Below are 26,710 nucleotides of genomic sequence, written 5' to 3'. Positions count from 1 at the left end.
GTATCTAGTCGAAGACATTACCCTTAAAAATTGAAAAAAATTCCCTCGTTCCCCGTAAATGGGGGAAACCTCTAAAAAAATTACAAATTGAAAAATCGCTAATTTTCGAAATTTTTTCAATTTTTTTTACTTAAAATTACTATAACTTTTTCAAAAATGAATATATCAATATAATTTTTTTTTATATAGATGTATGATATCATTACCTTTCATTTGGTATATTTTTTTTTTATATGTGACCCTTTACTTGCCCACAGGGGGGGATTTAAAATGACAACTTTTTCACAAAAAATTTACTTTTTCAACTTAAATTTTGAAAATGTTCCGGAAGGTCTGACACTTTTATATATATCTTAAATTAAAGCTAATGTAATAATCTTTATTATGCAAAAAAAAAATTTCGGACTTTAAATTATCTTCACGGTGAAAATGGCTACCGAATGGTATTTTTGTGCGAACATTTTCGATTTTGTATTTTACATTTTTAACTTTATTATGCTATAACTTATTGAAAAATGTATGGATCGGTACAATTTTTTCATGAAAAGTAGTATTTATATACATCTTTCATTTGACATACTGTTTTTTTAAATCGGACCATTTCCCTATATACGAGGGGGGTGCAAATCTAAAAAATGCATGTAGAAAGTAGAACTTTTTCAACTTAAATTTTGAAAGTGTTCCGGAAAGTCTGACACTTTTATATATATCTTAAATTAAAGCTAATGTAATATACTTTATAATGGTAAAAAAAAATTTCGGACTTTATTTTATCTTCATGGTGAAAACAGACATTAAACTTAATAAAAAAAATACGATTTTTGTAAAAAAATTCTTTTTTATATTTTTAACTTTATAATGCTATAACTTCTCGAAAGATGTATGGATCAATATAATTCTTTTTTTTGTAGATGCATGATGTCTTTACCTATCATTTGGTATATTTTTTTTATAAATCTGACTTTTTACCTTATTACAGGGGGGGATTCAAAATTACAACTTTTTCACAAAAAATTGACTTTTTCAACTTGAATTTTGAAAGTGTTCCGGAAAGTCTGACACTTTTATATATATCTTAAATTAAAGCTAATGTAATATACTTTATCATGGAAAAAAAAAATTTCGGACTTTATTTTATCTTCACGGTGAAAATGGCTACCAAATGCTATTATTGTGTGAAAATTCTCGATTTTATTTTTTACATTTTTAACTTTATAATGCTATAACTTATTGAAAAGTGTATTGATCAATATAATTTTTTTATGGGAAATACTATTTTTTAATAATCCCTTTTTCATTCGACATACTTTATCTTAATCAGGATATTAATAAGGAACTAGCAGTTTATGAAGCTTTTGGAATAATCCACCAATTTTTTAAAATTAAACACTATCTAAAGATTTGCATCGAAGCGTTTTTTATGATAGTGATTTTAATCACTGTCAGATATCATTATACTTGATCCAACTATGCCGCGACCCCCCTGTGCTGGGTTTTTAAGTTTAATGTAGCTGTTACAATTATTTTTACCAGTCAAATTTTTATTATTATAACAGTTATTTCTAAAATTTATGTTGAAAGTAATCGAAGTAACCCAATCTTTGATTTGTTAAAAGAAGTTTAATACAGTGTTATTTTGAATAATTTAATCAAATCACTTTTTTTTAGTTGGAAATTTTTTGTCTGATAGTATAAATTTAAAGATGTTTGCTAAATATTCATGTTCCTGTATTTTTCCTAGATGAAATTAGTACTGAATTTCTATTTATATTTTTATAAAAAAATTTTAAATAATTTTTATACATTAATTAACCCATATATTTATCATTTAAATTTAATTTAATTAAAATAAATACCAAATTTTATAGACAAAAAACAATTTTGCACTCTTTATTTATTATTTTAAAATTTTTATTTACTTAAGCCGTACGATAAAATTTTTGATATTAATATGAAAACTTAAGAGGTTACAATATTGATAGCTAAATTTATCGTATGTACTTACACTAATCTATACCCCAAAGAACTCTAGAAATAGTGGTAGTAGAAAATTTTATGGGTAGCAATAAGGACAATTTAATAGGTTCTCCAAAAGAATTATGTGGTATTAAAGCTGTTTCGCACATGTTTTACAGGCTAAAATAAGTAATGAAAGATGATGTTTGTTATGGATACATAAACTTTAAGGTCTGTTAAAACAGCAAATAAATTTACCATTCTTTGATATTATTTTTTATGACATTTTTTTAGTTTGTATAAAATAAACAAACCAACAACAATAAAATAAATTTTTTAACAAAATAATAGTATAATTCGTTACAAAATATTCATTTTAATATCAGAAAATTAGTTGTTAAATGTAAAAATATTTTTTCTGATCTAATATATAGTATACGAGATACATTTATTAAACGATTAATAAACGATTACGAATTCCCTTGGATCGTAATTATTGTATTGCTCTTGTAGTTTCCCTAGAAAGTATTTGTTATCAGCAAATTTTTATTATTATGACAAAAATCCTTAGTCGATAATTTGAGTTTTATTTAAAAAAAAAATTACGTGTAAAATGTTGACACATGTTTTAAAAGTCTTTGAAATAAACTAACAAGTTCTTATAGTTATCAACTAAAAGTTTTTTTATTAAACTGTGATAACGAAATATTGCAAGCACATAACAGTTGTTCTACTATTATTAATATTAAAATTGAATTGTTTTTTCTTTCTTATAGACATTTTACCTAGTTTAAATTTATTTGATTCATAAAAACAAGAAATTGAACACATTTTTTCTCTTTTAATGATTGTGTATCAATGGTTTTGTACAAAAAATACAAATTATACTTGCATTTAAAATGTAGTGTATTCAATAAATAGGGTTATTTCAAAATAATTAATATTATTATGTTGTTTTAGCTTAACTTTGATTATTTTTTCCCTTCCAAATTCATTACAATATATATTTACTCTAAGTGCATTGATTTAATTTTTGATTTAATTATTTACTTTAAAGAACATAATAGGAAAATAATAATATATGAATAATATAATGCTATATAATTATACCATTTTACATCAACTTTTGTATATAAATGCATTTATTTTTTGAAGTAGTTAAAAAACAAATAAATATATAATTTCAAGTAAGCGAACAAATCATATTTTTCTCGGAGTATCTGTATTTGTTAAGCTTTGATAATTATAACATTGTTACCGAAATAGGTATCCGCAATTTTTTAGTAATTTTTTTCTATCTTTTTGAGTTTAATATTTTTTTTTAGTTTGAAATTAATATTTTTATTATATTTTTAATTTTAAATGATATTAGGCACAAGTGATCAACTTTTATTATATTCATATTTTTCTTTTTATCAAAAATATAATAATTTTCTTATTTTAACTTTGAACACTCTACTTTTGTTATTTAAATATATATATATATATATTTTTTACAGTTGTCTAATAATTTCTTACGTTTAAATCAAGTATAATGCAGACTAAAAAAATGTATTTAATTTTATTAATTGAAAGGGGTATTTTTAATTATTAATTAAATATTTAAAAATAAATAATTATTACAATATAATTCTAGGCTTTGAAATGGTCCAATGGTTGCTATGGGTGGGCTACTTAGTAGCGTTATGCCAAGGACTCGCATTACGACACTCTAGACATCAAAGTTTGGGAACACCAACAGCAGAAGATATATTAGAACCTCAAATTATTAATCATGATCCGGATCGCGTTTTTAGACAACGGGCATCAGATATGTTTGCTCAAGAACCGAAATATGCCGAAAAACGAAACGTTAATCATAGACAAAGGTATTTAGTTATTAAATTATTTTAAACTAAAATCATAATAACATGACTTTTTGCATTTAGTCGATCTGAATTTAAGAATACCCATGATAATGGTTTTAATTCACCAGAAAATAGCTATAGTTCATTTCAAACCAATGATCCGTTAATAGTTCAAACAACAAAGGGCAAGATCAGAGGAATCACACAAGCCGCATCCACCGGAAAATTAGTTGATGCATGGCTTGGCATACCATATGCACAAAAACCTTTAGGTTAGTAAACATATTTTATTTGCATATTATGGTAAAAATTGAGAACTTGGTAACTTTTTAAATGCAAAGACACTGAATTTCTTTACGTTAAGAAGGTTCATATTAGACAAATAGAAATTATAATCGATAAAATCATATGCCTTGATAGTTTTACTGAAGTACACTATTGTGTAATATATAAGCCGATATTCGGCTCGGGTCTGTAATAAAAATAGTTGGACCAGACTTGAGTGGATATATGATTTATTCTACTTATTAGGGTCGATCCTACTTAAAAAAAATTTGTCTGGGCTGGATCCGAGTGAGTATAAAAATTTAGATGGGTCAAGTTATAAGTTAATAAGCATCTGATGAACGATTTACTAAGCCACGCTTGATTTCTATGTATTATTTATAAACGCGCAAAATCGAAATAGATTCTAAAATGATAAAAATACAAACTTTAGATTACCGAGCTATTAGAGCTTGATACAAAAATATTTTTTATAAGAAGTTTAACAATGTACTCATACAATTCTTATCAAAAATTTTCGGGGTATTTTAATGTGATAAAATATATTAAAAATTATAATAAATTTTGTTATGATTGTAAATTGTATTTTTAATAATAAAACCTTATAACTATTTTCTTATCGATTATCATGGCATTTACAGTTTATTCTTAAGTATTTTGTTATTATTTTTATTATATATGATAAAAAATGTGATTGCCCGGTCCGTAATGGATGAAAGATTATAAACTTATCAATGAAACGCACAAGTCAAGCATANAAAAATGTGATTGCCCGGTCCGTAATGGATGAAAGATTATAAACTTATCAATGAAACGCACAAGTCAAGCATATTTCTGTGAATTATTGGGCTAGACAGGTCCTTAAAATTAAAGCCCACGCAGAGCTCGTCTAGGCAATGCAAATCAGCATTTTATTTTGTTGTAAATAACTATTGATGAAATATTAATTTTTTTAGGGGAGCTTAGATTTAGACATCCTCGTCCGATAGATCGTTGGGACAAAACGCAGCCTGAAACTGTTCTTAATTGCACTACACCACCAAATACATGCGTTCAAATTTTTGACAGGGTTTTTGGTGATTTCCCAGGGTCTACAATGTGGAATCCAAATTCTCCTGTGTCAGAAGACTGTCTCTATTTAAACGTGGTTGTACCTAGACCAAGACCACAAAATGCAGCTGTAATGGTTTGGATATTTGGAGGAGGATTTTATTCAGGGTCTGCTACTTTAGATATTTACGATCCTAAAATATTGGTATCAGAAGAAAATGTTATTGTGGTTTCTATGCAGTACAGACTAGCATCTTTAGGGTTCCTATATTTTGATACAGAGGATGTACCAGGAAATGCTGGACTTTTTGATCAATTAATGGCCTTACAATGGGTACATGATAACATAAAATTTTTCGGAGGTAATCCAAGTAATGTGACAATTTTTGGTGAATCAGCTGGTGCCGTTTCTGCTTCACTCCATCTACTATCGCCATTAAGCAGAAATTTATTTAACCAAGCAATTATGGAATCTGGTTCGTCAACAGCACCCTGGGCTATTTTATCTAGAGAAGAAAGTTTCAGAAGAGGAATACGGCTCGCAAAAGCTATGGGTTGTCCTCATGATAGCAATAACATTAGGAAAATTATAGACTGTTTACGACAGATGAATGGTTCAGAAATAGTAGAAAAAGAGTGGGATCAAATGGAAATTTGCCAGTTCCCGTTTGTTCCAGTTGTTGACGGTGCATTTATTGACGACTATCCACAGAAATCGTTGGCAACCAATAACTTCAAAAAAACTAATATACTGATGGGAAGTAACTCTGAGGAGGGTTACTATTGGATAATTTACTACTTGACAGAACTTTTTAAAAAAGAAGAAAACGTTGAAGTATCTCGTGACGATTTCATAAAGGCTTTAGGGAAAATCAACCCACGTGCAGACCCAGTAGTTAGAGCTGCTATTGCGTTTGAATATACGGACTGGTTGAGTCCGAACGATCCAATAAAAAATCGTAATGCTCTAGATAAAATGGTTGGAGATTACCAATTCACATGTAATGTAAATGAGTTTGCTCACTTGTATGCAAAAGCTGGCAACAACGTTTACATGTATTACTTTAAACATCGTTCTCTTAATAACCCCTGGCCAAAATGGACAGGCGTAATGCATGGTGATGAAATTAGCTATGTATTTGGAGACCCACTAAACAAATCAAAGAGTTATGAACCCGAAGAAATTGATCTCAGTAAAAGAATGATGAGATATTGGACGAATTTTGCCAAAACAGGGTTAGTCGAATTTTCAGAAAATTTTTTAATAAATTGTGCAATTTTAGTGTATTTAGAAATTTTAAATCCTAAAAAAATTTATGTAGAAAGTATTTTAACTGTGAAGTATATTAAGTTTATATTAGTATGATTTTTCAGAAATCCAAGCAAGACAATTGACGGTGAGTGGGTCAAACCTAGGTGGCCAATTCATACAGCTTATGGAAAAGAATTTTTGACATTAGATACGAATAATACATCTACTGGTGTTGGACCACGTTTAGAGCAGTGCGCTTTTTGGAAAAACTATGTTCCTAACATTACAGCCATTTCAAGTAAATTTTGAAATGTTATAATTTGTTTTTCATTTAAAATAATAATGGATTACTTTCTTTTTCGCAGAGAGTATGAAGTCTGATATAAATTGTACTGCTATGAGCGGAGGGACAAAATTATATACTTTGTCACTAGGAATTCTTATGCTGACTTTTGTGGTTTTCATGCTATGAATTTCTTTTTGTGCTATTAAAAAAAAACAATAAATTGTAATTATTGAAATGTTTATGAAAATATAAAGCTGTTTAACATTGCAAGACATAACTCGTAAACATTCAGTATAGGTACAAGTTGGGCTTCCAGCAAATACGTGCGCGCACATAATACTAATAACAAGAAAAAAATTTATTTATTTTCTTCCGAAAAATTACTCTAGACCTGTGTTTTTACTATACTGCGCTAGTTATATCTTAGCCGACCAATTCTTTCGTCTAACGTTGACGATTTTCTCACACAGTACTTAGGCTTAATAATTTTTTACCGTGTATATATATATATATATATATTATTACATACAAATTATTATTGTTTAAACAAATTTATAAATACATACAACGTATATATATATATATATCTTTGTGTATAACATATCATTATGTACCTTTTTAATACAGTAGGTTAGTTTATTGGTAATTGATTAGCCAATGTAATTTTACTTCATCTAAAAAGGTCCTCTACTTTTGTTGTGGTTGTATAGTATTCTTTTGATGTTGTTATTATTATTATTGTAATTTTAGATAATTATACACAAAAACCATTTGAAGATAATTAGATAAATTTTGTTTACTTGAGAGTAAAATTAAATTCGTTGTAATCTAACTATATACATATAAATGAATAGACTAGGAACGATTGACCTTTTACGTGTTAATATATGTTACTTTATAAAAGAATTTTTCGTATAAGACTTGCTTATTTTGCATTAATTCTATGTAGCAATTTTAAATTTATACATAAAACTTTTTAAAATATCCTTGGCGAATCCTCTTTTATATAAATTTATGTTAGTTTCATGAATCATTTATACTCGTTCTAGTCTATTCGTTTATACATATCTATAAATCTAACGTACATTTTCAAAATAGCACACTAAATATTTTCAAGATATACATTACTCGTAATGATCCTATGTTGCATAATGCCATTGTGGTACTTAAAGCTTAAAACGTTGAACTTTGGTTCATCACCGATTTAGATAAGTTAATAAGATAGGTAATTATAAATACACATTAAGCTTATATTGTATAACTTTCGTATTGTTTTCAATGTTCTATTTATTGTTAAGCATTCATTCTTGTTATACTTAAAGCTTAGTTTTACTAAATGAACAATTAACTGCCATCAATATAATCATTTCTGAGTATATTAAATGGAATTAAAAAAATATAACAATTCTAATTAATTACTGTTCTAAATTTATAAAATGTTATGTTATTATGAAATACATTAATATGCAGTGCATTTGTCTTCAACAATTATTTATTTATGAGCGATTTAAACATATTAGTTTTAATTTATAAAGTACCAAAAATGTATGGTTAGTATGCAGTGCTCGAATTGGGGGGTGCGCAGGGGGATGTAGCTCGTCTACTTTTTTTAAAATTTTTTTGCGCACCCCAACTACTTTTTTTTATTGGGACGGGAGGACGGTGGAAAATACCACCTCTTTTTTTTTTTTTAAATATTAGTATGATAATGAAATATGATTTATTAATAAATACTAAATAAAGTAATGAGNGATAATGAAATATGATTTATTAATAAATACTAAATAAAGTAATGAGTAAAAAAAAAAAAAAAGGTCTTCAAAATACTAGGGCGCAGTTTTCAAATTGTTAAGTTGAGCTCCCCTACTTATTTTTGGCCAATTCGAGCACTGTTAGTATGTCATCTATAAGCATAGTTAATTAATTCAATTTACATCTTCGGTTAAATATTTTAAGTAATTATCATACTTTTTGCAAGTACCAAATAATAAAATTCGATAATTTTTAAAAATTATTATACGTTTCAGGTATACTACAGTTTTACTGAAATATATGTAAAAATGACATACATAACAAATATAAACTATATTGTTTAAACGTAAAATGTATGCGAATTACTTTAAGTATACATTTTATGACTGATAGAATGGTTTATTTACTATTGAGCCATTTTATCGATTGAAAGAAAGCAAATTGTTGTATTCGGTACTAGTCAAAATTTTCAAAAAAGCCAACAAATATATATATTTATTACATATTTGTTTATTCTACCATACACCTAGTTAGATCATAAATCTCTCTATTAACATAAATAATATCAATATTAAGTTAAATCAATCGATTTATAATATCATTGTTTACAGCAATATACCAATAAGATGATTTTGATAAATGCCTTAGAGGACAACAATGTTCTTCTAATTATCAATATATCTAATCATCTAGTGTTTGTATAATTAAATCTCAAATTTTTTCTTGGACATCTTTCAAACCGAAAATCACAATAAAAAAATTATATATTTTTTAAATATTATTTTCATTTATTCAACATTAAGTCCACAAGTTTTGCAATATATAAATATATTAAAACCATGNACATTGAGTCCACAAGTTTTGCAATATATAAATATATTAAAACCATGTCTATACCAAAAATACTACATTTTTATTTTAAATACATTATGTTTTTTTGTAATACACATTATTATAAACATACACAAATCAAAAAATATATATGCAAAAATAAAATCAAATATAAAATGGAATTATGTAAATGGATGGGAATAAAATTAATTTTAAATATACTTAACTAGAATAAAAAGACATCAATGAGTTATAATCATAAAGTTTTAAATAAATTACTAATAATTTTTTTAAAACAAAAAAAATCATTTTATAATAACCAAAAAAAAGTAAAAAAAATGATGTTCAACATTTAAATAAATGGTAAAGTACATTTTAATTCCAAATTATAACTGCAAGTTGTTTATAATAATGTAAGTATTTATAGTAAAACACAGCCAATAGATTGACTAGTTAAACAGAAAAATAATTTATAAAAGTCAATTTAGACTAGAACATTTATNAAGTTGTTTATAATAATGTAAGTATTAATAGTAAAACACAGCCAATAGATTGACTAGTTAAACAGAAAAATAATTTATAAAAGTCAATTTAGACTAGAACATTTATTTTTCATATGAAAATATATTAAAACTACTTATAATTTTTCATAAAGTTAGTGTGTTGTTAACTTAACAATATTATTTGTGATGGAATTAAATTATTTACATAGTTCAATACTAATTTTTATTATTCTCTCAAACTCGAGAATTAAATAAATTAGTTAATTTAACAAAATAATCCATAATTATAAATAAATATGTCTTTAAATGTCACAAACATGTTTTTAACTAAAAATATTTAGTACAGTTATTTATTTTCATTAGCAAAATAATAATAATTATTCAATGAATTTTTAATTTTAGTATAAAATATTAATAATAGGAACAATAGACAAATAATATTTAAAAACTATGAATGGTGCTAGAAGCCCCACAATAGAAAACTAACATCCACTAACTATACCTTTAAAGAAAAATAATGGGTTAAATAAGTGAACATTGTTTAGTGAAAAGTAAATAAGTACTGCTAGATTTTGACAATTTTATTGAAACAAAATAAGTTAAATTTTATTTATTATATATATATAATAAAAAAATGTTCACCTTAAATAAATAGAAATCTTAAAAAACAATGAAAGATAATTTTTAACTTGTATAACATGTAGTATTTAAGCAGAAGTGAATAGAAAAAAATTCTTATTTACATTGTCTATTAAATATTATTTATATTAAAATCTTTTAATTAGTTGAATAAATACTAATTTAAAAAACAATTGAAAAAATCAATCTAATTAATTACACATCATTTTCTCATCAATTTTAAAAGAAAACAATACAATTTTAGGACATTAAATTTTTTTGTTTTACTAACTAGTTATAATTCATACAATACCAAAAAAAATGACAGTTTAATTTGAATATTTTTTTATAACAATTTTAAAACATTATTTTAAAGAATGTTAAAAATTAAAAGCTTGTAATTTATAATAGAAATAAGATATAAATATAATTAGTGTTTAAAATATATTTTTCATATTTATATGGGAAAAGTTACATAGTTATAATCTTAACTCTGTTAGAAAAATATGGACTTTTATATAATAAATTAAATCTTATATTTTTTCTGTGAATATTATATCTTACTAATATATTATATTAATATTAATAAATAATAATATTTCTAAATAAAATTTAATTTTTAATGAATTTTCTTTAAAAACATAGTACACTACTTATTACAAAAATAAGGAACAAATGAAACAGAAATCAATACAGACATCATATTGTAATATCTACAAATATTCGATTTCTTTATTTTAGGTTTTGTGAAATTTATTAATTAATAGGTATTTAATAAATCTTCCTTAAAGATTACAGCACAAACAAAATTACTATAAAAACATAAAATTAAGACAATTATACAGGTAAGAACTTGTAAAAATATCACAAAATTGACCGTGTAAATATTACTGTGTACGTATATATTTTACAATCTAATTTGTATTTGTATTTTATTGATAGGTTTATTGTCTTATTTTAATCATGATTCTCTAATATATTTATTATTTTAAAGTACCATATTTTTTGTTCAAAAAATGAATAATAAATATTTATAAACTTCTTATTTGAAGAGCTAAGAAAAAATTAAGTAGTATATTCTATGCTACAAATTAAAAAAGTCAATAAATATTAACATTTCATTTTTTAAAACTTATTTCAAGAAAAAGAAAATTTAAAACTTAGGATTTAAATTAAAGCAATGGAGGACACATTAAGAATAATTACTTTATGATCAAATTTTTAAAAAATGTAATTTTTAACACCAACATTTTTTTTACATATGTATAAATAAAACTAGTAGATAATTAATTAAAAACAGGAACAAAACACCCTACAAATAAATAAAAACAGAAATTTAATAAAAATAAAGTACATAAATTTTACTTTGGTTTGACCTTGAAAGACTAGGAAAAAAATTCTTAATTACTATAATTTTTCAAAACTTAAATGAAGAGGAAAAAAAGTTAATCCAATCATTTTTTATCAAACAACTGGCCATGGTCAATTATTTTTTTTTATATATAATTTTAGTTATTTAGAATTTGTTAATATGCAGCGTTTTGAGACTTTGACAGATCTGAATCTCCAGTAGTTTTGGTTGGTTGCATACTACTCGAGCTAGTGCTTTCTTAAACATAAATATAATGTACAATTAGTAATCATAAAACATATTCTTGTGCTGAAGAAAAAATTTACATTACTTACATATGAGGTTTTAGTATACTACTTACTAAAATTTTGCAAATAAAACCAATTTTTGTACAAATCATAAGAATTATACTACACTTTTTTTAATTTAAATTATATAAAACATAAAATTACCATTTGTAGTTAATGCTTGGAGACGATCAGGTAAATCAGCAGTAGAAGTAAGTTTGTGTTCACCTAATATATCTGGTAAAGCATTACGTCTTCCAGTTCTTCCAGTAGTCAAAAAATCTGGACTGATGTCTACATACTGCAGTTGGTCAATATCTTTTTCTTGATTGGTTGTCATTTCAGATGCTACCATTTTCAATGCTACATAAAAGTAATTAAAAATTATCATAACTTAAAATTTTTATTCTAATATCATTAGTCCTATTACTAATAAATACTTTGTCGGTATATGTAAAATCGAAATATTTAAACTATTAATGTTATTAATAAATAAAACAAGTAATTATTTCTTTAAACATTTTTAAAAGGAATTTGGGTATACATATATTTAATTCTAATATGATTAAATTAATTATAAATGTTCAACATCTATTTTACACCAACTAGTATACAATAGTTTTAGAAAAGAGAAAAGCATTATAAGTTTTTTGAGTTGTTAAGTTAACAGTTGAGCAAATCTAAGTTTTGTGAGCAAGTGCAATATGTTATTTAAAGTAAAATATAACTAAATATTATTGACTGTATTTATAGTTAAATATTTATTTTACCTGAAGACAATTTAAAATCTTAAATTAAATAATTAAATATTATTGTTAGTAGTAAATTATTTCCTATTAATATATCCATTATTGAATTTTATACTAAATAATAATTTTTCTGATGTATTTAAAAAAAATGTTCTCAAAGAAATAATTTAATTTTTGGACAAAGATAACTTAAAATATTGAATTATTAAGTTAAAAAAAACATATTTTCCTAACCCATTTTAATGTTTTAAATTTATTGTTAAATTTTTGAATACAATATAGCACATAAAATCTAATAGTTTAGAATTTTTAGGCTATAGGATTAATTTAAAGAGTAACATTGAACGACTATTAAATAATGATAGAAAAAAATTATTGAGATATTAAATAATAAAAATAGAAATTCTAATTACCATCAACAAATTTTAAATAAGTATTGTAAAAAAAAATTCAGAAAATTAACCCGGGTTAGTATAGTAATTAGTAAGATATTTCACATAGTTAAATTTTTAATGAAAAATCAAACAAGTTACAAAAGTGTATGAACTACTTTATAAATCACCTGTTTTATTAAACATTTTTTTACGATGTTTACGAAGCATTTTGGATTTGTCGCATAACCCTTTACTGATCGACTCTGACATCATATTATAAATTTTTGAAAAATAAATAGTTAAAGGTTAATTTTTACATTGTTAATACTTTATATAAAAATATTCTGTACAATGGTGATACCAGTTATAGCTCATACATACTGCAGAGCAAAATGTCATTGTTCTTCAGTTTGAAACCATCGTTTATCTATTCAATGGTATATAATTGCCAGTTACTCTTTAGAAGTTTTATCTATGATAATTTATGGCGAACTGTGGTCGTGTATAATAGTAATAGTAATAGTATTAGTAGTAGTAGGTGTCGAGGTTAAAAGCTCAGACTGAGATAATGAGTGGCATGGCGGAGGGGCACAGTAACGAAAAAAACAAATAATCAATGAATTTAGAAACGTGTAGAAATGAGAACTAACAGCAGCGCCTATACTAAATAGACAAGTGTGCAGCTGCGTACTCACCGAGAACTGGGGTCTTAACGGCGTCGCATCTTTCTGCGTGCGCCTGCTACTGCAGTTGTACACGACAACGGATATGCTTAGTTTTTAACAATTTGTTCGTTACCTCAGTGCGAGAGAGATCAGAGATAAAGTGTGTCGAAAAAGTTAGTTAATACGGATCAAAGATATGGTATTGAACTGATAGAGGCTTTTTTTGTCCGACAGACGCACAGTACTTCCGAAATTTAAACAATTATTAATGATTTATTCGCAATACTAGTAATGAATAATTTAAGTCACTACTGAATACTGGTATAATAGACACAACACCACAACGGCCGCTGATAATGGGGTCGGTCAGCGGACTGATAAGTTCACGCCACCACCCGAGTTCAACAACACACAACGGTAGCGTTACCGCAGTAGGCGGCGTTCAACGAGTTTACGACGAATTTTTTCGTTTGATATGTTACAAATGATACGTCACATAAGTTGGTCGATACAAGTGTGATGTATTCTTTTCTGGTTATTGGCAGCATTCAGCTTACATGTTTCTTCAAGTGATGGGATTTTTTGAATATTTTAAANTAGTGATTGGATTTTTTGATTATTTTAAACTATCGAATATCATGCAAATTATTTGTATGAAATAATTTTTTAACTTGAAATTAATTTTTCAGTTAGTTTATGACTAATAGTGAACGGGAAAAATTGTCAAAAATATATTTCAGTTTATTAAATATTAATATATGCATAATTATAGGTGCTGCATATCTGCTACATATATGCTATATACCGATATAATACCTATCTTTTTTTTTTAAGAACCTAAGAATCTACACAAAAAACAAATAATTTTTAAACTTTAAAAACAAAAAAAAAAAATAATAATAATAATAATAAAAACAAACATAAAATGTAAAATAACTTTTATAACGTATTAAAAAATATAATGGTATTAAAATAAAAGAATATATTCTATTTTATTTTATTTTTTACATAATTAATTAATAATATAATAAATTAATAATTTATTATATTAAATAAATTAATAAGTTCATAGTTAATTATAATCATATATTCTAGATTTCAAGTTGAATTTTATTAAAAGAAAACAATTTTTATTTTGTCATAAAATGACGTGACATATAGTGCAACTTATAAATGTATAGCCTTTACATTCTAGACCATCTTATCTCTGTCTTTTATATTTTCATTCGGGTCAATGCTTTATTTTATCATATTTAGCGGCAAGACTTAATATTCTTATTCTCCTTGTTATATTTTTTCTACATATTTGGAACTCATCGAAGAAGTTTCGTCCTTTCTCTAGTAAGGGTATTATCTTATCATTTTTAGGACAAAATTTTATTCATTTTGGTTTTGATGGTTTTTTGAACTAAAATATACAGAATTGTTTGTATTAGAGGTATATGAGTATGACATGTGACTTGACGTTTGAGTATCAATTTTATTAACATGTGGCATACAATAATAATAGGTAAATTATCTTGAGGAGTGGAGTAACTAGAATTAGTATACATAAAAGGAAGAGCTACATTTACATCATTTGCTGGTAAATTATCATCTGGCAATGGATAATTTATGTCCTTAAGTATTTTCATATTATAATCTAATACATCTAAATAGGCAATTTCATGTTCATCTTCAGATTCAGAAGGGATTTCTAATAATAATACATTTTCTGTGTCACGATCCTGTAATTTGTTTTCTGTCTTTTTTTTGTAACTAATTTTTACATTCAGTAATAGTAAAAATTAAAAAACTACTGTACAATTTGTAAAAATACTTATTGAATCTGAAGACTGTTGGTTGTAAAAGATTAGTATCCGCATACAGATGATGCAATGAGTTGTAGGAGTTAAAAATAAATTTTGAACAGATGAAGAGAAATAAGAAAATAGAACACTATGTGATAGTTTTATATAAAAAAATAGTTCCCGATAAACGCATTAATCAAATCAATAATTGTTTTTTAATAAATCAAATAAATGTGCTTGTGGTAATAAGTATCATATTTGTTACACGACGTTATTTCAATAGTAATCAATACTAAAATAATGAAATTCACCTAAACGATATTATTTCAATTTTTATATAAGATAACAAACCAAAAAAAATTTCTTGCGATACAGACAGTATTTTATCAGTTTTATGATGTTTCATTCGTGTGAGATTCCCGCCCAAATGTACAAACATATGATCTTATTTGCTTTTCTAAATTAATTGACTTTCATGCTATCTATTGGTAAAAATTATGTTGTAATAGCGAAAACAATAAATACTACCCTATTTAAATATATTTTTTTTTCAGTTATTAAGTTGATTAACAACAATCTGTCAATTATGATGATTGAATTGGTGTATCATGAGGAAATTTGAAGTATAGTGTTTTCCCATTGCCTTTTATACTAATCATATGAACTATTTTTGTTGTTATCACTAAAAAAGTCTTACGACTTTTTGTCAGTTATCATAATTTATTTTCAAATTAAATACTCAATTACCTCATTAGTACATCTTTTATTGAAATATTTAATAATTTAATAATAGTATTTCTTGGAAATAGTAAAATACTTAATATTTGTTAGTTATACTATAGTATATGTTATTTAATGTTTCAATGTAATTAAAAATATTATATAAGGAAACGGGTTTCTATTACTCTCATTATTTGTTACAATTGACTTGATTCTTTACTTACTAAACACTCTGTATAACGCAGTCATCAGAATTTAATGAATCAACAAATTTTTCTATAAAATAAAAATAATATCTATCTTTTTTTTTATGTTTCTTTTAGACTACGTTTTTTCAATTTATCAATCATGATGTATTATTTATGTTAATTCTTTATGCCTTATAAAGATATCAACAACGTTATTTGTTCAAATGTCAATATACATAATTAATTAGATTATTTATTAAATAATGATATAAAAAAGAAAATTATGGTCCTTAACAACTTTTTGATCAATATTTCAGAAATTATGAATATTTTTGTTTGGTTAAGAGGAGTATTACAGCAGAGAAGTAATGAGTAATGATAAAAATAAAAAGCCAAACTTCACCTCTTGTCAACATTTAAAAATGTTTATAACTTCCAAAATATTAAAGTTATACATCTATTGTATAAACTAGTTAAATATATAATTAAAATTTGTCATTAAAAAAAATAAAATTCGTACCCTTATAAGAAATATACCTAAAATATATAAAACAGTTTAAAAATTGAGAAATTATTATTATTTTAGGAGAAATTTATTGGTTAACGATACATCAATCACTCTGTATATATACAGTATAACATATGAAAATATTTAATTAAAACTATCAAATGGAAAATAAATTAACTATTCGAATAGATTACATAACTATCGAATAGTTCGATAGTTACTATTCGATATTTTCCATCATTAGTTTTTTCAATCGACTCATGAACATTTTCGCATGACATCAGTTTTATTACACTTTAGAGAATATTCTAAATGCACGCTTAAATCTTTATACTTGAAAAACTCGAGCGTATTTCGTACTAAACATTGCAAACAAATTAAGTAGGTATTTTACTGAAATTAAATTTAATAATAAAATATTTTAGATATAAATTGCTGTAATTTTTGAAAATAAGATTCTATTTCGTCTAAAAAGGGAATCAACAAGACACTTAAGAGATAGACCAACCTATGCTATAAATATACTTGATTAAAATATGTTATAGTATTTCGTAAGTATAGCCAATTGATTACACTTAAAAAAAAACGTAATTATACAATGAAAATTTGGTTGATAAGCAAAAAATGTTGTACAATTATTATCATTATGTTGGTGAAAACATCTTAGGGGCTCCCACGAAAAGATTAAATTTTATCTTTCTAAAATGTATGACGTGCATAACTTTAAATTTTACATTTCGAAACAACACACACTTTGTGTTACGTTACATATACGTTACACAACTTTAAAAACTATAAAATATGACGTTTTTGATTTTTCTTAGCAAAATTGAAATATTATTATTAAATAACATATATGTACAGTTCATCTTTTAAACGTTATAAAAATTTAAGTACACAATCAAAAGATAAATCAAATAATAATTTTCAACTCGCACTACAAAACCCAACATTTTCTTTTACACTACATTATAATATTATAGTAGCGTTCATAGGATTTTTCAAAAGGCTTGCTATTATCAAAATAATAATTTTTTGCCACCAATGAAGTGAGTTTTAACCGTTAGCCTTTATTAATACGCCATTTCTTTTATGAACTTGATGAAATATAATTAACACATAATATGATTATAAACAGGGCTGTAATTATGGAGTCGCAAAAATATAATTTTGTTGATCTTCAAATTTCAATGTGTTCAATGATAAATTTTTGCTAACTATTTCTTGATTATGTACGCAAAATATTATATAATTAGTAAATAATTCGTTGTGTTTTATTGATCAGTCAATTCAAAAAAAGTTGTTATTGACTGAGAACCACTAAATGAAGATAAGCATATTGACTCTGATTAAATATACGTAAGCTTGTTGACTGGATAACAAAAAGCTATCTCGTCTTTCATAGAGAGCTATTTATAGTCATGTCTTTCCTATTGTTACTGTTATGTATTATAAAATTATATAATTATTTAGGGCCAGTGCATAATCATTCTCTGTTATCAGCTATCATATTTTTATTTTTCTTGTGTGTTTATGTTAGACTTCAATAATATTTTTATTTTACGATTTATATAATTTGTCATGGATAAGTTTTTAATAAAAGTCTCTAGACTGAAATAAGTAGATACTTTAAATAGAATGATTTTCCTTCTATGCTTGAAAATCATAGAAGTTATTTATTGTTTGTATTGAGCCAAGTACAGAAATTCAGAAATATTTAATATTGTGAAAGACAATTTTAAGTTTTTCTATCTAACCAGGATAATAAATTGTATTTCTTAATTTTTTTCAAAATTTCAAAATAGCTATTTTAGCCTTTACAAAAAATGTTGTTGGATTGGATAACAACTTTAGGATTATTACTTATTGAGTTACAAGCATTTTAGTATATAGAGTGGGTATGTAGGGTGGATGGGTACAGCTTGTGTATGTGCACTCCGTCCGCTCTGAAATGAAAAATGCCTGTAGCAAGTAGTAAATTAATTTAAAAGTGAATTTTTTGCGCTTATTTTTATAAGTAAAAAAGAGACCTTGCTAACTGTAACCTATTTGATATATTTTTAGATAAAATATATCTTAACCAAAAAAAAAATGTGTTCATATTTTATTTGGCGACCCATTACCCCTTCCCCTTTAACATGACCCTAGTAATAGAAACTAAAATTTGGTTATTAAGAAGTCAGAAACGATGATAGCCTTGCAGAAAAATTAAAAAAATTATACGACCCCCAAAAATTACACTCCTGAATACAGCCATAATTGTGATTTGGGTGCTATAGTACGTTTGTAACAAACGAGTAAAATAATGTCAATGTAACTTTGTATGAGTAAGAGCAATAACTACCGCCCAAAAATATCATAATGAATAGCTTAATTTTTTACTAAAATCTTAAGCTATATGTCAGCCCTTCTCAAAAAAACATGCTTGAAGTATTTAAACTAATAATTTAATATTCATAAGTGGCAATTAGACAAAATTGAATTTTTTAAATCATTGAACTATTTGTTTTCAAAGAAAAAATTTAGTATGGTTAATTATATGTTAAGTTAGCAAGTTATGATTGATGAATTATTATAATTNGATTGATGAATTATTTTAATTCACAAGGGTTTAGAATACATAGTAACTAAATAAAGTATTTATTATAAAAATTTAAGGAATATGATAAAATTAGTACAATAAAAGTAATTTAAATTTAGTTATTGGACCAACATTTAAACTTATAAATATTGTTTCAAAGAATTAAATATTTTTTATAACAAATTGACCTTAGAAAAATATGTTTGTTGACATTACTGCGCAAAACAACAAATACGTCATAGATCTTTACACTCGAGGTATCGCTATTAATAGTAGCTATTAAAAAATACTACTTTTGTTGATCATGAATTAAATAACACAAATGAAAAGTTTGTTTCAATTGTTCTCACAATTTTATAAAATAAATGATAAAAAGGGATAAATTTTATTTTCTCTAAGTATCTAATGTAAGGGCCTTTGGAGTATAATTTTCAGCTGGCCCTTTACAAAACAAGTGTTTTCTATGAAATTTTTCACTGTGTGAAAATGCTAATATGATAAAAAAAATCATAGTGAAAATTGCAGTGACTGCTAATTTTATCAGAAATCAAGAATACCAGTAATCATGACATGGTACCGTATATTTTGCGATACGTTTAATAGATGGTCATCTTGTCTCTTTCATTAGCCGCTTTAATACATGACGAGCGCAGCCTGATTTGAGTACATTTGCCACTTGTTAAGGTGCAAATTCTATCTACTTGAGGGCGGTCGACAACCGAGCTAGGGTGGTGAACGCTTTCTCTTGTTTCTGACGTTTTATGTGTGCTTACGCAGTCCGCCGTTTTAATTCTAATATCGAAAGGTATTTATTATTAAATATAATTTTAATCTGGATAGTACTGGTTATAACTCAAGTTTAATTTAATTTTTTTTCTTCGTTGTTGCATAATCTTATATCAACGTTTCATAAACATTAGGAGTATTCCGTGTTAATTGATAAAATTTATCAAAAACAGAATTTCTCAATGCACTACTGTTTTATAAACGAATAACAGAAACATTTAATGTTATTTTATGAATCACTGTAAATAGTAACAGTGACTGCTATTTCTTAACACCACTATTCTACAACAGTTTTTTGGAATTTTTTATGGAGAACGGTTTCTGGATTATTTTCAAAATGCAGAACATTGTAGGATAAAGTATATATTTATTGGAGAACTTATAATAATAGTATAATCAGGCTATCTAATTTATATTTTTGCAAAAATTTTAATTATTCTTTAACTGTGAAAGATACTATATTTAATTTAAAAAGGGTTCCAATAATTGACCAATTGAAATAACATGTTCTTTTTAGTTTAATTGCACCTATGTTACCATCTATATACTTCCAATTTTTCAGGAGTGCGTAAAAAGTTGAAATACTCAATAGAAGTCTTCTTCTTCTTCCTCGCCTTAATTCCAACTACTTGGGGTCAGTCATCCTTATCCTAAATTCCACTTGTATTTCAAATAATAATTTGAAATAAGTAAAAAACTCAAATAGATTCTCGTGAAATCATTCGAATATTAAAATTTTTGATTTCTTAAGTTAGTGAAAAAATTTTAACCTAGATAACAGAATAAATATAGATTCATTATTATTCATCTTATTTCCTAAAAACTTCTTAAAATTAAGTCTTAAGAGTAATGGATGTAAAATAATGTTTTAAGATTTTATTACAGATATTAGATAAACAGTGGTCAACATTGTATTATAAATCAATTAAATGAAAACGTGTACAGCAATATACAGGTCTCTATTAATAAATTTTCACTAATTGACATTACATATTTTACTAAAATATACGAACTGATAAAAATCGATCCAACTGTACATTTGCCTATAATAATAAATATATTTTAGTAAGTATTCAGATTTTAGAATTTTTTTTTAAAGTAAATATTAATGGCGCCTTAATATATACTTTTCTTAACATACCAATTTAGAGTGGTTCGAGGATTATTTTTATTGATCACTTGTACAAACTTGGGCTTATTAACTGAGTACAGTATTAAAACAATCTCTAATTGAATGAGGAACTGATACTTATTTATACATAATAATACTTTTAAAATATTATAGTTAAGATTAATGCTCCAATAATTCTATGAACAATTTTTCAAATTATTTCAAACAAATAAAAAATTTAATATTTTTTGATTGTAAAATTTTCTTTAAACATTATTAAGTAATAAAGTTTAGATAAGACAAGTAGAGAAATTCAGTAAACCAATTATGAATCGATAATGCCTAACAAAATACACTTATCACATTTTAAGGAAGTTTTACAAAAATGTTTTCACCAGAAAAAAACTTAATAAAATATCTTGTATAACATATATATATTAATAAAAAAAAATTGATAAAATTAAATGTTTATCATTTTATTTATAACACTAATGTGTACACTTATACTTAAAAAAATAAAAAATAACTAAAATTTAAGAAAAAAAAAAATGAGTATGGAGCTTACTTAGTTGTTACAATTTGGGTTAACAAATTATGTATGTAAATAAAAACTGTTTTAAAAACTACTTTGTAAATATTTAACAAAGAATATAAAATTTACTGTTTCAAACATGTTTTAGTATATCCTTATTACCCTTATGAATGTTAAATTATAAAGAAATAATTAGTTTTAATTTTTAATTATATTTAACAGTGTATACATAAAAACCCATTAAACATAAGTAAATATAAAATACTATAGTACAAAACTACCCAAGAATGTACAAAATGAAATGAAAAAGAAAAAAAAAAGTTATACAATACATTTAGCAACATATTAATTAATTTTTTTTTTTAACATCAAATGAATAAAATTGGTACTCAATAATAGTGAAAAAGTTTATATAATAAATGAGTCAAATAGAGTTAAATAAAATTGATAAAACTAATACAACTCAGTTAGAAGAAGGTTATATTTTAATTTTAGTAAAACTAGTAAACTTCGCTGTTCTCTACTTNTGTAAAACTAATAAATTTCACTGTTCTCTACTTCATCTTCTGCGTCACTTTCTTCTTCTTCATCATCTTCAGATGAACTTGAAGAACCTGATACACTAGACATGTCATCAGACTTTTCTTTAGAATCATTAATCAATTCAGGTTTCCTAAGTTTAAGGTAAAGCTTTAAATCATCTGCAGAAAGTGAACCCAAAAATTCTTTCAAATTTTTCATGTATTCCTTTTTAAGACCCTTTAATTCATTTTCAAAAACTAACTTTTTACGATCAGATAATGCAGTCCATTCAGCTATTGCTTGGGTTTCAAATGATTTTTTTGGTTTATACTTAGGATTATTTTTTAAGTGATTTTTGAATAAATCAAGTGGTTTTTTAAAAGGAATAGCTTGTGGTTCACCATCAAAAACTTTAGTTTTCGAATTATATTTGGATACAGTTTTTGGTGCAGTTTTTTTTGGTTTTTCAGGTATACCTTCTCTAGCATTTATACGTGGAACAATTTTTGGTTCAACTTTCTTAGGTTTGACTTTAGCTTTATTCATTTCAAGCTGTCGTTCTTCTTCTGGTAGTGTTTTTAAATAAGCATCAAATTCTGTCCGATAACGATCAGTAAGAATTTTTAATTTATCAGTGTAAATTTGTTTTTCTTCTTCTGAAAATTCTTTCCATTTTTTAGCAACAGTTGCCATTTTTTCTTTAGGTGGAATTCCAGCTAAAGAATCACTTTGTAACATCTCTTTGGAAAAAAGACCATAATTGTTAACAGGTGGTTTTTTTGGTATTCCTGACAGAGAATCTAAAATTTTTCTATCTCCTTTAGTAAGTGCGCTTTTAGTAGGCATAGTAAAGGCAGGATCATCTTTATGGTCTTCCTTAAGATGGCCTAAATATACATCTTCACGGTCTTTTGCTAATTTAATCCACTTTGATTTTTTTTTTTCAGACATATTTTCCCATTTTTCTTTATAATGATTAAGAACTTCTGATTTTTCAAATGGAGCTTCTAAATTTTCATATTTTGCTTCTAAGTATACTTGAAAAGGAGTTTTTGGTTTAGTTGATTCTACTTTAGATTTTAAACCACTGTTTGATTTAGCCATTAGTACTTGATAATCAGTCTTTAATTTATTAGCTCTGTCAACAAATGTTTGCTTCTTTTCTGGCGATAAGCACTTATACTTATCTGCAATTATTTGTGTCAGCTGAGGTAATTTCATGTCTGGATTTTTTTTTTTATACTTATGAAAATAATCAGTATAAAACAACATATAAGCACTTTTGGGTTTCTGTATACGATTTTGCTTTGATTGATTAGTATCAATACCTTTAGTGGCTAACAGATTTTTTGCATCTTTTACAAGATCACCCAAAGTTTTAAATGTTTTTAATTGATCTTGGATAGCCATCCATGTTGTTTGACATTCATCTTTATCATATTTACCAAACTTAACCTTGTCCCAATCAATTTTAGATAATCTTGTACGAAATGTACTACCATCATTTTTTGGAAGCAATATTTCAATTTGAGATAGTAATTTTTGAATGTCATCACATGGCCACCGAATATTAGTTGGAATATCTTTATTAATTTCTTCATCAACAACACCATTATCATGTTCAGACTGTTGATCATCTGACGAATCTTCTTCTGATGAGTCATTTTTAATATTCTTTTTTTTTTTATCTGAACTTTGTAGAACATCTATTGATTTTCTTTTACGTTCTAAACCCATTTTAATCTGAAAAAATAAAAGTTAAAATAAACTTAATTTTTTAAAAATTAAGGAAGAATGGTCCATTCTTATATATTGCAATTTCATTCTTACAATTAATACAAAAAAATAACTTTTAGACAATTTTGAATCTGCAAAAAAGTTTTAATTAATTTCAATTTTTAAAAATATATTGTGTTGAATTAAATGTTAGCCAAACCTGTAATAATTAGTAATACCATAAATGGAATTTCAATTAAAGCAAAATAAATTGTGTGTATTTCTTTTTATATTAACACTTTTGTTGATTGAACAATATATTTAAAAAATGGCAACTTTTACAATCTATCAATCGTAAATGTATACATTTGTGTTTTCAAAAACATTTTTTTTTAAATGTAATGTCACATTTAACATTAAAAAAAGGAAAGAAATAAATATGTCAATAAGGTTATTAAATAACACTGACATACAGTAAAATACAATGTTTTACAAAAATTATATATACATATAAAATATGTCAAGTTATTAAAAAACTTATGAAACTATTATAAAAATAATAATTACTTATTAAATGACTTAACGGAAAAAAAAAATTTAATAAGAGTAAAAATAAATTTCATCTAGAAAATAATTAGAAATCATATTCTCAATAGTCTTCATATAATATTTTTTAAGAGTTATATCCATAAAACTTTATGATGTAACTATCATAACATAATATCAGCTACTAAAGTAAGAATTACAAACATAGATTATTAAAACTTCCCTAAATTTAAAAACTATTTTTTTAGTCTAGATTACCTTACAAGATGATATGGTTGAAAGAGGTATGGATTACACAAAAAATATGATTGTTAAAATTTAAAATCCTTTTATAATAAAGTTTTATCATATATATATATTGGGTAAGTTATTGAAAAACACTTGTTTTTAGATATATTACAATATTTTAAGTATTATAATGATAATCGATCAAGTTAATATCTTACGAATAAAAAAAACTTATTTGTATTTAAAAGTCACAGATATTATTCATACAATATACAATTGTATTCAAAATTCATCTGATCGACAAATATTTGATGGCATAAACGTGTCCAACATGAGAATTCCGTTAGAAAAAAACGTTACGACCTAAACCGCGTAAATCGAATTCTTGCAAAGTGTTATAAGATTTGTTTGTTGATAAACCATTTTTAAGTATTATTTTGTTTATAGCACAAATTCATGGAAGAAACGTATATAATTACTATCACATTCACAGTATCTGATACAATTAATGATACACTTTTTATATTTTTACTATGGTGACACTGTTTTATCAACTAAAAAAATTGAATAAATGTTTGATAAAATGTTACTTTTTTTATGAATGGATTTCCGCAAAAAAAATCAATTAATCTCATAAATGTTTATGAGCTCTATGAAAAATCATGTGGATTCATATCATTATAATTTCCCTGTTATCATGATTTATGTTATCATTATATGTCTTTATATAGTTAAAATAAGTCAAAGTAACAAGTTTGATTGAAAGTTCAATAATCATAACAAAATACTTTTTAAATTATTCATTACTTTTAAGTAACATATAAATATAATGTAGCCATAAAAAATAATATAAGTCAATTATAAAGAATTTTTAGTAGTTATTTTTTTTTACACAGCATAAATGATCACTCTGTTTTATTTATGTTTAAAACATCTGAATTTGTCAAGATCCTTCAAGAAAACTATGCATTTAAGACATGAGTATATCTATACAAACTATATCATTTCAAAATAGTAGAAATATATTTTTTTGGTAATGATTCATTAATATGACACAAAAATTGTTGATTGTCTATAGTACAGTTTTTTTGTTACCTTTTAGCTTTGATGCGAAGCTTAGAAGGTATTAATTTTTATCATGATGTGTTNGTTACCTTTTAGCTTTGATGCGAAGCTTAGAAGGTATTAATTTTTATCATGATGTGTTTATTAATTTTTTTATTAATCAATTTTTTTTGTGTCTCACTATTTTTTCTTAGCTCTCACTTGACCGATTTTTCTCAACGAAACGTCAAAAGATCACAAATCGTATCTAGTTGAAGACATTACCCTCAAAAATTGAAAAAATTTCCCTCGTTCCCCGGTGAATCACCAAAAAAAAATACAATTTTAAAAATCTGTAATTTTCAACATTTTTTCAATTTTTTTTCTCTTAAAACTGCCATAACTTTTTTAAAAGTGAATAAATCAATATAATTTTTTTTTTTATAGATACCTTAAGTATTTCACTACTATTTGATATATTTTTGTGAACATTTGACCCTTTACCTGCCCATAGGGAGGGTTTCAATATGGCAACTTTTTCATAAAAAATTAACTTTTTCAACTTAAGCTTTGAAAATGTTCCTGAAATACTCCGAGCTTTAAACATATGTTAAAATAAAGCTAATGTTATG

General features: G+C 25.0%; 3 protein-coding genes across 10 annotated transcripts in view; 1 reads left to right on the top strand and 2 right to left on the bottom strand.

Moving 5' to 3' along the window:
• The window catches only part of LOC126906341 (acetylcholinesterase-like), a 20,731-nt gene extending 12,351 nt beyond the window's left edge, over positions 1-8,380 (top strand). Inside the window, exons 2-6 of the mRNA XM_050686906.1 lie at positions 3,593-3,824; positions 3,885-4,075; positions 5,045-6,374; positions 6,513-6,688; positions 6,756-8,380. Of these exons, the coding sequence (XP_050542863.1) occupies positions 3,601-3,824; positions 3,885-4,075; positions 5,045-6,374; positions 6,513-6,688; positions 6,756-6,862 (2,028 nt within the window). The 5' untranslated portion in view covers positions 3,593-3,600 and the 3' untranslated portion in view covers positions 6,863-8,380. The remainder of the gene's footprint in view (positions 1-3,592; positions 3,825-3,884; positions 4,076-5,044; positions 6,375-6,512; positions 6,689-6,755) is intronic.
• A 2,447-nt stretch (positions 8,381-10,827) lies between these two features.
• LOC126906364 (cAMP-dependent protein kinase inhibitor beta-like) lies at positions 10,828-14,200 on the bottom strand. Of its 6 annotated transcripts, none has more exons than XM_050686940.1 (4): positions 13,837-14,200; positions 13,330-13,404; positions 12,184-12,381; positions 10,831-11,989 (listed from the first exon to the last, which is right to left on the bottom strand). In XM_050686940.1, the coding sequence occupies exons 2-4, from the start codon at positions 13,367-13,369 to the stop codon at positions 11,907-11,909; spliced, it is 321 nt and encodes a 106-aa protein (XP_050542897.1). In that variant the 5' UTR covers positions 13,370-13,404; positions 13,837-14,200; the 3' UTR covers positions 10,831-11,906. The 6 variants fall into 6 exon arrangements, with proteins under 6 accessions (XP_050542902.1, XP_050542897.1, XP_050542900.1 ...); XM_050686943.1 differs by having other exon boundaries at positions 13,940-14,200; XM_050686941.1 differs by lacking the exon at positions 13,837-14,200 and adding an exon at positions 13,492-13,830.
• Positions 14,201-22,550: 8,350 nt separating this feature from the next.
• LOC126906345 (nucleolar transcription factor 1-A-like) lies at positions 22,551-25,440 on the bottom strand. Of its 3 annotated transcripts, none has more exons than XM_050686909.1 (2): positions 25,065-25,440; positions 22,551-24,287 (listed from the first exon to the last, which is right to left on the bottom strand). In XM_050686909.1, exon 2 carries the CDS (start codon positions 24,279-24,281, stop codon positions 22,557-22,559), a length of 1,725 nt encoding a protein of 574 aa, XP_050542866.1. In that variant the 5' UTR covers positions 24,282-24,287; positions 25,065-25,440; the 3' UTR covers positions 22,551-22,556. The 3 variants fall into 3 exon arrangements, with proteins under 3 accessions (XP_050542866.1, XP_050542867.1, XP_050542869.1); XM_050686910.1 differs by having other exon boundaries at positions 25,253-25,440; XM_050686912.1 differs by having other exon boundaries at positions 25,302-25,439.
• Positions 25,441-26,710: the final 1,270 nt, after the last annotated feature.

The sequence above is a fragment of the Daktulosphaira vitifoliae genome, unplaced genomic scaffold (assembly GCF_025091365.1).
Source record: "Daktulosphaira vitifoliae isolate Bord-2020 unplaced genomic scaffold, ASM2509136v1 Scaffold_4, whole genome shotgun sequence".
In the NCBI taxonomy this organism is placed as follows: domain Eukaryota; kingdom Metazoa; phylum Arthropoda; class Insecta; order Hemiptera; family Phylloxeridae; genus Daktulosphaira; species Daktulosphaira vitifoliae.
This window is presented reverse-complemented; position numbering and strand designations above follow the sequence as displayed.